This window comes from Sinocyclocheilus grahami, unplaced genomic scaffold (assembly GCF_001515645.1).
Source record: "Sinocyclocheilus grahami isolate Dianchi unplaced genomic scaffold, SAMN03320097.WGS_v1.1 scaffold118.1, whole genome shotgun sequence".
Classification (NCBI taxonomy): domain Eukaryota; kingdom Metazoa; phylum Chordata; class Actinopteri; order Cypriniformes; family Cyprinidae; genus Sinocyclocheilus; species Sinocyclocheilus grahami.
This window is the reverse complement of record NW_015505297.1, coordinates 1-18,260: the sequence shown is the minus strand read 5'-3', so window position 1 is coordinate 18,260 and position 18,260 is coordinate 1. Positions and strand designations below refer to the sequence as shown.

At 38.0% G+C, this 18,260-nt stretch overlaps 1 protein-coding gene across 1 annotated transcript in view; it reads left to right on the top strand.

Moving 5' to 3' along the window:
* Positions 1 to 17,538, top strand: part of LOC107589647 (nesprin-1-like) — a gene marked incomplete at its 3' end in the record, with an annotated part of 37,977 nt that extends 20,439 nt beyond the window's left edge. Inside the window, exons 8-34 of the mRNA XM_016278152.1 lie at positions 2,164 to 2,396; positions 2,486 to 2,598; positions 4,591 to 4,759; positions 4,868 to 4,964; positions 6,662 to 6,864; positions 6,949 to 7,113; positions 7,280 to 7,432; positions 8,053 to 8,196; positions 8,283 to 8,450; positions 8,979 to 9,137; positions 9,428 to 9,592; positions 9,742 to 9,876; positions 10,700 to 10,858; positions 10,945 to 11,153; positions 12,332 to 12,440; positions 12,524 to 12,688; positions 13,258 to 13,425; positions 13,517 to 13,693; positions 14,148 to 14,288; positions 14,607 to 14,767; positions 14,885 to 15,035; positions 15,595 to 15,822; positions 15,899 to 15,997; positions 16,070 to 16,257; positions 16,356 to 16,479; positions 16,805 to 16,971; positions 17,349 to 17,538. Coding sequence (XP_016133638.1) covers positions 2,164 to 2,396; positions 2,486 to 2,598; positions 4,591 to 4,759; positions 4,868 to 4,964; positions 6,662 to 6,864; positions 6,949 to 7,113; positions 7,280 to 7,432; positions 8,053 to 8,196; positions 8,283 to 8,450; positions 8,979 to 9,137; positions 9,428 to 9,592; positions 9,742 to 9,876; positions 10,700 to 10,858; positions 10,945 to 11,153; positions 12,332 to 12,440; positions 12,524 to 12,688; positions 13,258 to 13,425; positions 13,517 to 13,693; positions 14,148 to 14,288; positions 14,607 to 14,767; positions 14,885 to 15,035; positions 15,595 to 15,822; positions 15,899 to 15,997; positions 16,070 to 16,257; positions 16,356 to 16,479; positions 16,805 to 16,971; positions 17,349 to 17,538 — 4,340 coding nt within the window. The remainder of the gene's footprint in view (positions 1 to 2,163; positions 2,397 to 2,485; positions 2,599 to 4,590; positions 4,760 to 4,867; positions 4,965 to 6,661; positions 6,865 to 6,948; positions 7,114 to 7,279; positions 7,433 to 8,052; positions 8,197 to 8,282; positions 8,451 to 8,978; positions 9,138 to 9,427; positions 9,593 to 9,741; positions 9,877 to 10,699; positions 10,859 to 10,944; positions 11,154 to 12,331; positions 12,441 to 12,523; positions 12,689 to 13,257; positions 13,426 to 13,516; positions 13,694 to 14,147; positions 14,289 to 14,606; positions 14,768 to 14,884; positions 15,036 to 15,594; positions 15,823 to 15,898; positions 15,998 to 16,069; positions 16,258 to 16,355; positions 16,480 to 16,804; positions 16,972 to 17,348) is intronic.
* Positions 17,539 to 18,260: the final 722 nt, after the last annotated feature.

Genomic DNA, 18,260 nt, shown 5'->3' with positions numbered 1-18,260 from the left:
TAGGAAGGCACATGGGGAGCAAGACACACACAAAACATGGAACAGAGTCTGACATCACCCCCCCCTCCGGAAGGCGTGTCCTCACGCCATATAACATCCAATGGGGAGGGGGTGGGCACTCTGGAGGTCCCTCAGGACAGACACGGGACAGTGGGCCTCCAGAGCGTTACCCGTTCGGGGTGCCATGGCGGATCAGGAGCCTCGGGAGGCCATGGCGGGGCAGGGGACTCGGGATGTCAGGGTGGAGCAGGTGGTTTAGGAGGCCATGGCAGATCAGGAGCCTCGGGAGGCCATGGCGGAGCAGGGGACTCGGGATGCCATGGTGGAGCGGGTAGTTTAGGAGGCCATGGCGGAGCAGCCTCCGAAGCCGCGGCCCCAGCCCCTGCCTCGGCCTCTACGGCTGGAGCCATAGTACCCCCCCCCAAAAATACTTGGAGAAATGTAGGGGGTTGTATTCGGGACCTAGAGCCCTCCCTGGGCTGAACTGGGGGTCAGGAGCCCTCCCTGGGCTTATCGGGGGGATCAGGATAGCGCTTAAGTGGTGCTGGCACTGGAGGGCGCTCTGGAGGAGCAGACACCGCAAAGCGCTTTCGAGGAGCTGGCACTGGAGCGAGCTCTGGGGCCACATTAATGTCCTTCGGGCTTGCCACATTAACTGCCGGCTGACTTGGGGAAGCCACGGACGGCGGCGGACTGGTTCTGGCTCGGGACCGGACACTCCCCAGACACCGGAAGACACCTTCCCTCCAAGTTAGTCCAGTGGTGTCTGGGAGGTCCACGGAGCGATGGTAGTTGGCCCCGAGCCAGAACAGTTGATTGAGGACGGCATCCTCTAACGCCGTCACCGCCGCGAGCTTGCAGAACTCCCTGGCATACTCGTAGAAGGGGAGATCGAGGCGAGCTAGGGTGGCGACGCGAGCAGCAATTTCCATAGCCACGGGGGGGAACCAGGAGACAAAACACTTTCAAAAAGGCGGGAAAAACAAAAACGAGGAGAAGGGGCACTGCTTACTTTTGTTTCGGGTCCGGTATTCTGTCACGGGTTCACTGCTGAGCGGACTGAGGAGCAAGGAACGGAGAAAGATGAGGAGTACATTAATGATGGGATTTTAATAACTTCAAGGGAACCAGGAAAACACACGTAGTAAAGGAGGTAGACTTCAGCAGACATTCACATTCATTAACATACAATACCGGACGCTGGAGCATACACAGGGAACACTATTTATACACACAGGAGGAGGGGATGACGAGACACACCTGGGATCAATAAACATAAAATGGGGAACACCTGGAATCAAATTAACCTAATCAGGACAGGAACAGGAAACTAACCAAATATGGGCGTAGGAAGGCACATGGGGAGCAAGACACACAAAACAAGGAACAAAGTCTGACAAGTATAGTGTATAGTATAGTACAGTGTTTCCCATACATTAGTTTATTTGTGGCTGCCCGCCACAATATCAACACTGACCGCCACAAATTGATTTTCCAAAAGGCTTTGACTTCGTTGAATAAACATGAGCACTACACGTTTCAAAATCAAAATGCGGCACGGGTGTTTTTATATGAATGTATCTTTTTTGAAGGGAACCGAAAGTTTTGATGTCATTTTCATCTAATCTTTCCTATAATGCCTGATAAAGCAGCGTTTATGAGCAGAGCACTGTTTTGATTACAGCCGTTACCGGGGAAACGGCTGTTTCTGCCGCTCCTAAAGCACCTCCTGCTGGCAGAGAATGAATTTGCACTTTCATGCACTTCATTTCCGGCGATATCGTTGACATAATTGCAAAGATATTATTTAAACTGAGCTGGATGTTGACATCACTGAATTCAACGATGAACTGTCTTTAACTGAAAAATGAGTGTTTACTATTGTCACTTTGCATTATTGACACTATTTTCATTGTGTACATAAATCCATTATTATGTTTGAAAATAGTTTTTACTTCAGAGTTCAACTCTTACTGCTGTGCTTCTCTGGTTGTCATTAGCTGTAATGAAGTGTGAATTGGAGCGTAGACCATGGATGCAGGGTTCATTACTGAGGAAAGAGGACAGACACACAGAGACGGTTTTGTTTAAAGGAACAGAGAAGTCCACAGAGCGGACACTGCAATCTGGCCAGATACTTGACAGCTTGAAGGGACCTCACAGACAGTGAACGGCTTTCAAAGCAGATCTCTCCTTTTGATATTTGCGATGCTTTTGTGTGGCTTGTGCAGCTCTTAGACTGGCACATCCATCTGGATAAGTCTTTGCCGGGCCCTCTTGGAGTGATCGGAGCCTGGCTGCATCGGGCAGAACTTTCCCTGAGAGAGGACATACCCATTCAACAGGCCCACGAAGAGACGGCCAACATCATCCACAGAAAACTGGAACAGCACACGGTAGGTGCTGGAACTTTTTTCTTTCTTAAGGGACTTGCTCCAATCACTGTGCTGCTAAAATAAAAACAATGACTGTGCTTTCTGTGCAGGAGGTTTTGAAGAATTTGGAGGGACACCGACAGACATTTCAACAGATTCACAGAGACCGATCGGTAAACGGTGTCCCGGTTCCACCAGAGCAGCTTCAGGACATGGCGGAAAGGTTAAATCTGATGACCTTAAGTTTCATTTAACTGTTTAAAGGCAACATGAAACGCCATTTGCAATGCATTTGATGTCTGTTATGTGATGTGCAATCACATACATAACAATGGCAATTTAAAGTATTAAACAACTGCACTGTTTGTGCAGTAGACAGGATGACATACTTAGCCATGTTTAGAGCCCAGAACATCAAATAGCGAACTATTGAGCGAACTAGCAACCACCCAGAACAACGTAGCTACTACTTGACCACCCCAGGTAACCACATTACAACGCCCTAGCAACAACAAAGGAATGTGCAAACATCCACTCAGAACATGTGAAACAACTCCGCAACCACCCAGAACTAGTAGAAAACATCCACGACAACTTAGTAATCACTAAGTAATCAACCACATAGCAACACCCTAGCAACCACATAGGAGTGGGATGGCAATCACTCAGACCATGTTGAAGTACTCACCAATCACATAGCAACACCTTAGCAACCACCCATAACATCTCAGGCAACCACATAGCAATGTGTTAACAATCTCTCAGGACATCTGGAACTCTGCTACCACAAAGCACCACCCTAGCAACCACCCAGAACACTCCAGAAAACCACATAGCAACGCCCTAGCAACCACCCAGAATGCCCTAGGCAACCACATAGTAACGCCCTAGCAACCACCCGAAACACCCTAGCCAACCATATAGCAACCCCTAGCAACCACCCAGAACACCCCAGGAAACCACATATTAACGCCTAATAGAGAGGTGTGTGATATCACGATTTGAGGAAATATCGTAGTATCATGCTCTAGTAGTTTAAGTAATAGACATTAAAGTAGTTTTTATAAACATACCTTAGGGAAAAAAACACTACTGGTGTGCATCTTCAGACAAAATAATGGAACTGACCTATTTTAAGATCAGTCAGTGTAAGATTCTTTCAGGTAAAACAGCCCAGGCATGCATTTTAGTCAGCGACTAGGATTAAGCCTCGTCTGTGAAACCGGGGGATAGGTGTTTAATTGAATTATATTCATATTTTAATTTAAGCTGGAGATTGTAAATATTAGCTGTTATATTTGTCTGTACAATGCCCTAGCAACCACACAGAACACCCCAGAAAATCACATAGCAACGCCCTAGCAACCACCCAGAATGCCCTAGGCAACCACATAGTAACGCCCTAGCAACCACCCGAAACACCCTAGCCAACCATATAGCAACCCCTAGCAACCACCCAGAACACCCCAGGAAACCACATATTAACGCCTAATAGCATCCACCCAGCACACCCCAGACAACCACATAGCAACACCCTAGCAAACACCCATAACATCTCAGGCAACCACATAGCATTGTGTTAACAATCTCTCAGGACATCTGGAACAACTCTGCAACCACATAGCACCACCCTAGCAACCACTCAGAACACCTTAGAAAACCACATAGCAACGCCCTAGCAACCACCCAGAACACCACATAGCAACACCCTAGCAACCACCCAGAATGCCCTAGGCAACCACATAGTAATGCCCTAGCAACCACCCAAAACACCCTAGCCAACCACGTAGCAACCACCCAGAACCCCCAGGAAACCACATATCAACTCCTAATAGCCACCCAGCACACCCCAGACAACCATATAGCAACACCCTAACATAACACCCCTAGCAACCAAATAGCAATGCCCTGGCAACCACCCAGAACACTTTAATGCCATGCTGGCAAGTTTTATAAAATGTAAAGGTTGTACAATATTTCTTTGTACAATTTTTCTGACACATGTGGCCATGGTTACATCCATAGAAAAGAAAGTATGTTCAGAGATTATTACATTTTGAGGAAAACAATCTAATAATGAATCATGCACAATAAGACCAGCAACATTTTTTTGTGTTAACTTTAATGTTAACTTTATATACTGTAATTATGGAAACTAAGGAGTCAAAATCCCATAGTTTACTGCAATATTTACTAATATTTCATGTTTGCACAGGTTTAATTTTGTGTCCACTTCATCTCACGTCCATCTGATTAAGTTTGAGTTCTGGGAGATGAAGTATCGTCTCATGGCACTTCTCATGCTAGCCGAGTCAAAGCTCAAATCCTGGATCATTAAATACGGCCGACGGGACTCAGTGGAGCTTCTTCTGCACAATTATATTGTACGTCCTCCAGCATATTTAATAAACTCTTTTAATCTGCTTTATAAACACAGATTCAGCTGACATATCATGAAACATCTTCCCATTACTGTACTCATTTACACACAGGCGTTCATCGAAGGCCATAAGTTCTTTGAGCAGTATGAAACCACGTTTTGGACTCTGAAACAAGCTGCAGACTCCTACTTGGAGTCTGGGGATCCAGGTAAGATACGTCTCACTTTCAGCCATTTTTTCTCTGAGGCTGGAGATTCATGAAGCTTTTTATAATCATTCCCTGTCAGCGATTCTGAACTCCAGCAGCCAAAATGAGCCTATTGCTTTGTGATCAGCCAGCCTCATTCTGTCACACGTCCTTGAAACATCATTACAGAGGTGAAAGAAGTGCTGTGGAGTAATATTATTTCTTAGAAAATTATATTTGACTCATATCTGAGGGTCTTCTTTGACCTCGCATAGTAATCTTAATATAAAAATACTAAATATAGACTATGAATGGGTGAATGTCACAAATTAAATCTCCAGGTCATATTTCACTCCAAAATCAAAAGGGAGTGATACAATTTTTTTAAATAAAAATTATTATTATTGTATTATGAATATACACTACTGAAAGATTAGGGTCAATAAGATTTTTTTTTAAAAGATTAGGGTCAATAAGATTTTTTTTTTAAAGAAATTATGGTTTCAAGAATTCTCAAAAAGAAAAAATATATATATATATAAAAATCAGCAAATTTGAATGATTTCTGAAGAATCATGTGACTGAAGACTTGAGTAATGATGCTGAAAATTTATATTTACAGAAATTAATTACATTTTAAAATATATTCACATAGAAATAATTTATTTTAAATTCTGATAATATTTCACAATGTTACTGTGTTTAAATATTTTTTATTAAATAAGTAGGGGTAAATGTGTTTTAATATAATAAAAAAAATGTGACAAAAAAATAATGTTGAAATTCATTTTAAAAACTAAAATAAGTATAGCCTAGATTAGGGTCAATAAGATTTTTTTTTTTTTTAAGAAATTATGGTTTCAAGAATCCTAAAAAAAAAAAAAATAATAATAATATATATATAAATATATATATATCAGCTAATTAGAATGATTTCTGAAGAATCATGTGACTCTGAATGCTGGAGTAATGATGCTGAAAATTGACATTTACAGAAATGTATTACATTTTAAAATATATTCACATAGAAAACATTTATTTTAAATTCTGATAATATTTCACAGTGTTACTGTGTTTTAATATTTTTGATTAAATAAGTAGGGGCAAATGTGTTTGAATATAATAAAAAATAATGTGACAATTTATGTTGAAATTAATTTAAAAAACTAAAATAAGTATAGCCTATATGAATGCAAAATATAATTTCTTATTTTGATTCTTTTGAAAATGGCAAGAAACATGACCTGTGTGTGTAATGGTTAGGTTTTAGGAATATATTTACCTGACTACAGAGGTACCATATTGAGTGTAGTAATGTGGTTTAACTATTTCATATTCTAGGCAGTAAAATCCCCAAGAGAAGTGAGTTTAGAGGAACATAGTGACTGTTTAGATCAGGTGGTTGATCTTGATTGAAGTGTGTAACATCACAATACAGTGATTTCACTTCTACTAACCCCTCCTGTCAGTTCACTTAGGCTGATGATACACGGGGCAACTTTTTGAGCAATGTTGCCGCCAACGGGCAACCAGATGAAGACATCTGTTATCCATCCTCAATGTGAAAGTGCCCAAGCAACATTCATGCTCAAAAAGTTTCCCCCGTGTATCATCAGTAGCTGACACTCTAATCCACAACAGTGGGCACTGTCCTGACTAGGGATTGATTTGTGGGATTGAGAAATGCATTTGTTTTCCATAATGTGATTTGCCTTCAGCTGAGGAGGTAGAAGGCGTGAATAAGTTTCTGAGCGATGCGACAGCGCAGTGGAAGAACCTGTCAGTGGAGGTGCGCAGCGTCCGCAGCATGCTGGAGGAAGTGATCTGCAACTGGGAGAAATACAGCAGCACAGTGGCCAGCCTGCAGGCCTGGCTGGAGGACGCCGAGAAGATGCTCAACCATTCAGAGAGCGACAAACGGGTGCGTTGAAAAAGTTTGTGGCTTTCAGATGAAATGCTGCCGAATGAAAACTGTTGTGTATAAAGAGTGTGAATTCTTCTGCAGGAGTTTTTCCGGAATCTTCCACACTGGATTCAGCAGCACATGGACATGAATGATGCTGGAAACTTCCTGATTGAGACGTGCGATGAGACCGTGTCTCGAGAACTGAAACAACAGTTGCTCCTTCTCAACGGCAGATGGAGAGAGCTGTTTGTCAAAGTCAAACATGTAAGACGTCAAGCATTTTGTTTTTTATCTCAAGTCAAGGTTTCTTTCACCCAACACATTCATAATTTAGTTTTTCATGACTATTTTTCTCTTTGACAGTCCCTTTTATGAAATAATGTCAATATTCATATTGGTGTAAACAATTCTGATGATTTTTTTTTCTTAGTATGCAAGAGCAGATGAAGTGGACAAACTGAGAAAAGATTATGACGATGGGATTGAAGCCTTAAAAGCATTTATTGACTTGGCCAACGAGAGGATGAACACTCCAGTTCAAGTTTCATTTCTGAACATACGGACATATCTACAAGACGTTGAGGTAATCAAAGTTCACGAAGCTGGTTCTCTGGAATACTTGGTTCTGATTGGTCAATCGCAGCGTATACCACTTTCGAGTGATTAAACCTCTTGAATTTGTCATTTTGAGCAGCTGACTGTGTGCTGCCTGACTTATCAATCGGACTACTGTTCAAAAGTTTGGAGTCACTACAGAAAAATGCCTCTTATGCCTCACCAAGGCTGCATTTATTTGATAAAAAATACAATAAAAGCAATAAAATTGCGAAATATTATTTCATTTAAAATAGCTGTTCCATTTCGTAGTATATGTAAAATATATTAGTCCAGTCTTCATTGTCACATGATCTTTCAGAAATCATTCTAATTTGCTGATTTGCTGCTCAAGAAACAATTTTTTTTATTATTATCAATGTTGAAAACAGTTGTGCTGCTTAATCTTTTTTTTCAGGATTCTTTGATGAGTTGAAAGTTCAAAAGAGCAGCATTTATTTGGAAACCTTTTGTAACATTGTAAATATCTTACTGTCATTTTTAAACAATTTAATGCTTCCAAACGTACTGGCCAGAAACTTTTAAACAGTAGTGTACATAATATGAGAGTTTATAGAGATTATGCAAATGTCGACTAATTTCTTGTAGGACATCAAGCACAAAGTGCCATCCATGGAGGCGGCGTACAAGACGGCCACACGTAACGCACAGCAGCTGACCAAAGACCTCACCGAGGAAGAGATCGCTCGGATGCTGGCTACCATGGCAACCATCAAGGATGAGCTCAGCAAGGTGCCAGGCCTGTATTTTCCCTCATGAACTGCCACATTAGACCGCAATCACACCATCTCACATAATGACCTCAATGTCTCATTCAGATAAGAGAAAGAGCTCTGCCTCTGCTGAGGGACTCCCAGGCCATGCTGCCACCATTAGAGGAAATGGAGAAACATATCACTGGGTTCTACCAGTCGCTGGAGAAGGCGAGCCGCATCACTTCCTCCCGGGACTCCGAGGCTCCAGGAGACTTCAAGCAGAAGTGTCAGGTGACTAAAGGACTATGGGTTATACTATATGTGACAGCAAGCTTTTAGTGTTATGACCTTTAACAAAATTTTAATATTTAAAAAGTTACATTTATTTTATTTCAGCTAGTTGACAAGGCAACATTTCTTTGTTTAACTAGATGTACTAAAATAACTAAAACTGAAATAAAAATTAAGGAAACTTATCTAGACAAATGAAAAAAACTAATAAAAATGATTACAAAATGTATAATATTAAATTGAAGACAAAAAATATAAAAATAAAAGCTAATTCATAATATGAATAAAAACTATAATATTATCTCAATGATACTAAAATAACACTGGTTAAAACTGTTCGGTATAAATAAAAATATTTAGCCCAATATTTACATGTGAATATTGTAGTTTTAGTTTAGCAACATTGCAAAAAAATTGTGAATATTTTGTGTCCTTTATTGGCGTTGACAGGCTTTTTAAGATTTTGACAGTACTTGATATTTTAAAATTCACTCTCTTTTTTGTATTTTCTCTTTATACAATTATCAGGAGCTGGTGACCTATCAGCAGAGCTGTAAAAAGTGTCTGTCAGTGATTGACAAAAACCATCAGATCATTCTGAAGTCATTGGACACCAGTCAGAACCTAAAACACCTGGACACATCACTACTAGAGAGGAGAATCACCGAGCTTCAGGCCTCTTCACAGGTGGGAACCGCACCATCGGAAGAACAACGTCATGTCTTAAATGCAAGAATGAGACTGAGAAATGTTTCATGGTAAAATCTATGACTATTGATTGGAAACAATGGTAGCCTGATAAATCTGAGCACAGTTTGAGATCTCTTCTGAAACTTTAGAGCAGACACAGAACTACAATCAGAGAATTAGGCAAATTCTCCATCCATTTGATCTCACTGCTGTCTTGGAGAAACAATTGTGATATGAAATAAATCCTATTTGTTATTTTTCTTTGTTGTATGTTTTATCTCAAAAAGGGCATGGTAAAAGAAACCACAGAATGGAAGAGGCATGTGGAGGCGAACAGCAGCCTGATGAAGAGATTTGAGGAGTCTCGTGTAGAGCTGGAGAAGGTTCTGAAAATAGCTCGCAGCTCCATGACTGAGAGAGGAAGCCCAGAGGACCTTCTGAAAAAGCACACTGTGAGAAATGAAAGCCAACAGTCTATTCTAGTGCTTGCAAATAGGCCGAAAGCAGAGTTTGAACTTTATTTCGTCTCCAGAAGGAAATTTGTTCATAGAAATTTTAAAGCTGACGTGATTTCATAACATATCTATGGAATGTCCTGCAGGAGTTCTTTGGGCAGCTGGATCAGAGAGTTCTCAATGCCTTTCTGAAAGCCTGCGATGAACTCTCAGATATTCTACCAGAGCAAGAACAACAGAATCTGCAGGAAACAGTCAGGAAGCTGCACAAACAGTGGAAGGTCAGAGAACGCTTACAATACCAACCATTTTTATAGCATTTCAAAAGGTTGCTGATATATATTATTATTATGTATTATTATAATATAATTTTTTTAATTATATTTATTTTTCAATTTATTATTATTATTATTTTAACTGTGTGTGTGTGTATATATATATATATATACGTATGTTTTACTAAATATTTTTGTGACAGAACTGTAACTGTAACATTTACATATAATAATGATAATAGTAATAATAACAATTACTGAATCAATAAGAACATCAACAGGACATTTGCATATAATTCAAACATTAAGAGAAAGAAAAAATATAATAATAAAATAAAATAAAATATAAACTAATAAAATAAAATAATAAAAGGTGTAATTACACTTCAGGTAATGCACTATATTCCGTTACTTCACCTGTAGGATTCATACATTGCCAAACATTAAAGTTATTTTCTTTTAAGTAAATATGTTTGGACTGGTGCTTGTTTCTGTTGAAAAATGTCCAGTTTCAACTGTAGTTCAGCAGTCATGTTCTAAATAGAATAGAATACAATACAATACAATACAATAGAACATAAATGGGTTGCTAATATGGGCTTTTCACACTTGAAGGGGTTCACAAATGGTCATTTTTTAAATGTTGAAAACCTGCTTATCTTGTTAAAAATGATGCTAACCCCCTTTCAGAATTATGAAACATTGAAAGTGGCTTGGACCATTAAAAGCTTTTTAAAGGGGTTTGATTTGGCTGTAAATTATAGCTTAAAAAGTATGACGAAAACCACTTGAATTGCACCCACCATATGAAAATGCATCTTTTCTACAGGATGTCCAAACAGAGATTCCCTCTCACCTGCTGCATCTGAAGGTGGAGCTGGAGAAGTGTCGTCTGAAGGCATCAGTGCAGGAGTGTCAGGCTGAACTGGCCCGTGAGAACCGCAGTCTGCCCAGCATGGGCAGCGAGAGGTTAATCAAAGAGCACAGGGTGAGAGCCACCGGCATTACACCCTCTATAAGCACTCTTTCTGTCCTTGGAAATAGGGAACGCTTATGTTGGATATCTTTACGTAGATGTTTTTTAAGGAAAAGGGTCCACAGGCTCTTTGTGAAAAGCGCTTACAGCATATGGAGGAACTGCGCTCAAAGCTTCCGGAAAGCGAACAAGCCCGGCAAACACTAGAGAATGCCAGGACGGTGTTTGCAGAGGTCAGAGAGGATATTGACAGCATACATCAGAAACTAATGCAGCACCCGGACAAGTGGAAGGAGTTTAATACCAGGTGAACCTTTAGTCCTTTGAATATTGAATATTAAGTGGTTTCGATTCAGCTGCACTGACACTATCGGATAAGAACAGAATTTGAACTAAATTGAGCTGGAGAATGACACAAACTGTGCAACATTGACACTGTTATTGAACTGAATTAAACTATGAACTAACTTGAGCTTAATAATGACACTATTATCTTTACAGTTTCATAATGAATTAATTTAACAAAATTAAGTTGTATTCACATTTTGAAGCTGTTTAAAAGACATTTAATATTCAGTAATAATATTGATTTGACTGCACTGACACTATTGGATGAGAACAAATCTTGAACGAAGAGCTGAATAATGACAGTTGTCCACTATAACTGAATCGAATTTGTTTCATAATTGATGAACTTTACAGTTATTGAACTGAAATTGAACAAGTGCTATGAACTAACTTGAGCTTAATAATGACACTATTATCTTTACAGTTTCATAATGAATTAATTTAACAAAATTAAGTTGTATTCACATTTTGAAGCTGTTTAAAAGACATTTAATATTCAGTAATAATATTGATTTGACTGCACTGACACTATTGGATGAGAACAAATCTTGAACGAAGAGCTGAATAATGACAGTTGTCCACTATAACTGAATCGAATTGGTTTCATAATTGATGAACTTTACAGTTATTGAACTGAACTGAATCAACACTGAACTGACTTATTGTCATCTGCAGAGCTGCTTATAGCTCAGTTAAGCTTGTTGCATAATTTGATCAACTTTGCACTGTTATTGAACAGAACTGAATTAACATTGAACTGACTTGAGCTAAATAATGACACTATTGTCATTATAGTTGAATTGTGTCCGAACTTTGCAACATCCCCACTGTTGTTGAACTAAATTGAATCAAAATGGGACTAAAATGCTGAATAATGACACTATTGTCATTTTCGAGCTGCTTTACACTTGAAATCGTATTCGTTTCATAATTGATGAATTTTGCAGCATTAATACTGTTATTTTCCTGTTTATTACACTGAAGCTGTTTTGAAACAGTCTGTATTGTATAAAGTGCTTTATAAATAAATGTGACTTGACTATTGCACAGTCAGTTGTTTGTAAAATCACTGCTGATATAAGTTGATTTTAATTTATACAATATTAACAATATGATTATTTTTGTGTGTGTTTGCAGGTTCTCTGAACTCTCTGCCTGGGTTACATCGAAGGAAAGTCAACTCAGACTTCTGCGAAACAGAGCTGGAGACCCCAGCAAGTTTGGACAGGTCAAATCCACCATTGAGGTGCGAAACAAAGATGAAGTGGACTGAAAATGAATGTGACAGCTGTGTGAAATCTTGATTGATCGTCACTTCATGATTTGCAGAGTCTGAGAAACGATGCTGAACTGCAGGAGGGGAACGTGAGCTGGCTGAAGACGCGTTTGGCCGCTCTGATAGAGGTTTGCACGGAGAGTGACACTCAGAGACAGGGGGCTGCTCTCAGCAAACTCTCCAGTGACTTCAAGGGTCTCCTCACCTCCCTTTCTGAGGTAAGACATACTCATTTTAAGAATAAATCCAAATAAATCATCTGCCATATAGAAAAATATCAATGCAGATCAGCTGCAGCTGCTAGCAGATATCTTTATATTTTATTGAACCTGAAGGTAAGACAAATGAAATAAATGTTCCATTATAATATAATTACATTTACATTTAGTCATTTATAATATAATATAATATGCAATCATATTTTCTGTATATTTTGAAGCTGGATGATAAATATACTGTGCCTTTAAGACTTCTGTTTAAAAAAGTAATGAAAGTCCTGTTTTCCATGTTGTGATGGTTTAAATATTAAAAAAAGAAGATTTTATTGAACCTGAAGGTAAGACAAATGAAATAAATTTTCTATTATAATATAATTACATTTACATTTAGTCATTTATAATATAATATAATATAATATGCAATCATATTTTCTGTATATTTTGAAGCTGGATGATAAATATACTGTGCCTTTAAGACTTCTGTTTAAAAAAGTAATGAAAGTCCTGTTTTCCATGTTGTGATGGTTTAAATATTAAAAAAAGAAGATTTTATGTGTGTGTTGTGACAGTCAGAGAAGGTCGTGCTGGCGGTGAGCGACTGTGTGCAGTTCAGAGAGGAGGTGAAAACTACACTGGAGGAGTTGACACAGGGTCAGCAGGAGCTGCAGTCAGTGACCAGCAAGATTCTGAACTCTGAGTCCGTCAGAGAAGCCCAACAACTGCTGCTGCTTCATCAGGTGCCACCCTCACTGAATGAATCGCAACCCTGATATATGAAGCTGAAAATCATATTTATATCCAACGTTCATGTGCTTTCCTAATGTGCAGCAACAACTGAAGCGTCTCCGGCTCAAGCAGAAGGAAATGCAAGAGCAGATAAACCGTGGAAAGCAGCTGCAGATAGAGGAGGGTCTGGAGGAGAACTTACAGGAAGACCTGCAGAAACTAGACACCACCTTGAGCAAAATGGATCAAAGCACAGAGTCACAGGAAAAGAACCTGGAGGTGAGGATGGTTAAATCAAATCAAATGAAATAAAATAAATATAAAAATATAATAGTTTTGCATATGTTACAGAACCTGGAGGTGAGGATGTTTAAGTCAAATTAAATTAAATATTTGTTTAATATTAAATGTATATATTAAATTAAATATTTATATAATAAATTACTAATGTGATAAAATTATAGTAATAATAATAACATAAGTCTGTATATTAAAATGTATGTTAAATATTTAGAAAAATATTGATTTAATAATATATTAATATTATTCAAATGTTATTATTATTATGATAAATCCTAATATAAATAAAAAAAAATTTTTTACTTTATATGACTATTTGGCTTCATTTGGAAATATTTGAATGCAGTTTCATATAGATTTATTTATTTTTTTGATTGAGCAGATAAAATATTTTCTTTGAAACAATAGTATGAATGTCCTTCTCTGTTGTCAGGTGACTTTAGCTGCTTGGCAGGAGTTTGACAGTCAGCAGGCAGCAGTGAGGGAGTTTGTGGGTAAAGTGCGATCGGTCACAGAGAGAGAGATGAACTTCAGCAGTCCAGACAGTCTCAGCACAGAGCTGGAGCAGGCCAAGGTGAGAATAACACTTGATCTCCAAGGGCTCGGTGTAATGAATCACCTTTAATTAAACATGAGCGTCTTTATTTTAAAACCAGAAGAGCTGCAAGAGCTTTTGCCACCAAATCCTCATTAGAAAATCTGCTCTGGCAATACAATCTGACTGAATGAGCCTCGCTACAAGCCATTGTAATTAGCCAATGTGCACTCGACTGTAAGCAGCCTACAGGCTAATGTTTTGAAATGGCTTGTAATTATTTGGTTTATTCTGCCTCACAAAAACAAAACTGTGCCACAGACATTTTCACTTCATCTGCTGCTGTTTTTCCTGTAGGAACTCCTGAAACAGTGTGAAACAGAGGCCAGACAGGTGAACACTCTTCTCAAGAGGGCCGCAGAGATCCAACTAGGCCCCAAAAATCAGTCTCTCCTCCAGGATCAAGCACGTGCTCTGAGTGAACAAGTGGACAAAGTTGAGACTGGACTCAAGCGAGAGTAATACCTACTTTATTTTATAGATTTCACACTAAGATTATTAACAAATGCATTAAGCATAATCTGTGAGTTCATTAGGAATCCATAAGGCTGTTTTATTACTGTATAATTTTTCAGTGTGAAGACTTTGGAGGGCATGAAAGATCAGTGGGATTCTTTCGGGAGTGAGTTTGAAGCTTTTTCCACATGGATAACGGAGAGAGAAAGAGAAATGGATGCCTTGAAAAGCTCCAGCACACCTTTGGACCAGCAAATCTGTACCGTAAATGTGCGATAATAAATATATAATTGAATAAAAGAACAATGTTTTTTTAAATGCTTGAAATGACTGCTTGGCTTCTGTATTTATTTTTAAAAAATCTTTTTTTTATATTTATAAACTAAAGAAATTGTTTTTAATAGTTTTTATTTCTATTTCTTAATAAAAAAGTTATATAATTGAATTAATTATATTGAAAATGTTCTATATATTTAACATCACATATATATATATATATATATATATGTAATTTTCTTAGTGTAAATTATTATAAATTGATTAAATTTTTTATTTAATTTTGTACTTTTTGTTATATTTACAATTACATATTTCTTTTCTTTTGATACCACTTACCAATTGATCATTGCTTATCATTTATTATCACACATTTTTTTATTTTATTTTTTATTTAATTTGTTACGCATTTATTTTTATAGCTGTTGTCCTCCGTTTATAATCTGAAAAGCTTATTATTAGTTTTTTATTTTTTAGCAGATTAACTCTTTTAATAAAAATTCTATTTTCTATATAAAGTGCCGCTGACATTGCAATATTTTTTATCTCTTAGACAATCAGAGAGGGTCTGCAGGAGAGGTTAAAGGTCCTGTGCAATCTGGAGGAGAAATCTCAAGCGCTGGTCCAGTTTGTGTCGTCTGGCGAATCCGCACGAATCAAAGCCCGTCTGACACAGATTGGCAGATACTGGGAGGAGCTTAAGGAGAGTGTGGAACACCTGAATGGACAGTTGGAGGAAAGCTCCTCCCACCAGACGAAGTTCAGTGCCAACCTTCAACAGGTACGTGTGAACATGCTGTTTACTGCAGTCTTACTAAAGCCTTATGTTGTCTAATGGCGTTACATTCTTTTAAAAGCTACAATCAGAGGTTGAAGATATCCAAAAGAAATTTGACAGCCCTGTCACCTCCTGCGTGTCTTCATCCGAGACCTACAAAACTCTACAGAGTCACATGGTATGATACCTGCATGAACATTTCTCATTTATGTGCACCAGTTCCTCAATAATGGATTTGTTTGGTTTGCAGGATATGTTCCAGTCCCTGGAAAAGCTTAAGGCCACCCTGCTGTCCCTGTCTGCTGGCGCCCGCAGGCTCAGCGAGAGAGAGAAGGCCGAGAGAGCCGTGGCGGTCCTGCAGCAAAGTTATGAGCAGTGTTTAAAACAGGCCAAGGACAAGCAGAACCTAATGGAGAGCCTTATGTCACATTGGCAAAAGTATGTTTTGTTGTCTCTGTTGGAATCTAATGTATTTATCTCTCAAATTGTTATAAGAGATATTTAGTTAAATCTCTTGATTCATTTGTTTATTTCAGGTATGAAAAGGATTGGTCTGCCCTGCAGTCATGCCTGGAGAGATGTGAATCCATAACCAGCCCTGACTCTCAGTTCCTTCCGGTCGACAAACTAAAGCTGGATGGAGAACTGCTGGAACTGAAAGTAATAAATGAAATAAAACGGGAAACAACATTCATAATGTATTTTACGTGCATAATGTGACATATTTCTATGTGAAACAGAATATTTAGCTGGAAATAATGAATGACAGGCTTGGTCTTATCCATCGGGGTTTAACAGAATTGTGAAAAGTAGGCCTATAATAATGGTTAACGTTATCTCTTCATTTCAGAAGCAAAGCTGTTTCAAAACTATTTTGATGAAAAGTTAATAAGCTTTTATTCTTTATGAATATGAAAATGGCATATATTGATGAAGATCAGGGATGTTTGATAATTTCGTATCGTTTCTTACACTTCTTTTAAAGCACCTACAGAGTGAGCTTCAGTCTCTGCAGTCGGTTTACAACAGGCTGGTGGCCCAAACGCCAACTCTTTACACCACTGCATCAGATGAACGTGTGAAAACACTTAAAGAAGGCCATGAACGGCTCGAGAAAAGATGGAAGTGTCAGACCGCAGCTATACCTCAAAGGTCAGTCATATTAAAAATAAGCAGCAATTGTTTAAAGAGGCCATCTTTAGGTTTCTTGCATCATAAATAGTTTTATCTTATTGCAAATAGTTTCATTATTGCATCATAATTTAGTTTTGGATGACTATTGTCCACCCATTCCCTGACCCTGCTATTGTACTTTTGATACTCCTAGAAGTAAATGGCTTCTGTTATGATTAGTCATAAATCACGCTGTTGTTGATCAGGGTGGGTCAGTATGTTCATGTGCTTATGTTGGTTTTCTATATTTGTAGTTTAGATTTCATAAATGGTCTGCGTGGATGAGGGATAAACTTTGCATTAAAAAAAATGTAGTATGTCTAACATAGTACCGTATATTAACCTCTTCATCACAGAATCCAAGTGCTTCAGGAGCACCTTTCTCAGGTGGAACAGTTTGAGCAAGCCCTGCAGAAGTTCCTCAAATGGGGAGAGTCTTTCCTCTCATCTTTACACTCGTTTTCTCATGTTGATATCACTGATCTTCAACCTGCCACTAGTGATATCAAGGTACGTTCCATTATGAGAGCCTCCATTCAGTATGTGGTTTGTAATTGGTATGTCAAAACTAAAAAGAGATAAGTTAGATAAATATTTTTGGATTCTCCTATGTTTATGTCACATTTCTGGAGAGATTCAGCTTTGCCAGAAAATATATTCAAATAGAAAACAGTTATTTTAAATTGTAGTAATATTTCACAATATTACTGTTTTTATTTTCAGTCAAATAATTGCAGCCTTGATGAGCATAACGTGTTTCAAAACACAAAAAAACGTACTAACCCCAAACTTTTGAAAGGTGGTGCACATGTAAATACAGTTTTATGTAAATATTATGAATGTCACTCCAATTAAAATGTTAATGAATTGCATATGAATACATGCTGAGAAAATTCAAAGACATTACATTATTGTGCCAAAGAAAAGCAATGATTATACGAAACAACAAAAAAGTTGATTGGCTTTAAAAACAATTATTTCACTGTCCATCAAGTATATTTTATTAAACTGGAATACATTTACCACTTTGAGGAGCTTGTTTTATTCTGTTGATGCTTTTAAAAAAGGTTTTTAACCAAGTAAATCCAAATTTAGCCAAAATAAAACATCTGACTTAGTTTTAATTTGGAATACTAAACCTGGCTCTTGTCATGAATATAGCCATAGAGGCTGACATGGCATTAAATATTAAGTATATAAAATATGAGTAGAACAGAGTATATGTTATTGTAACGTTTATTATTATTTATTAGCTCTAAAAAGGGGAA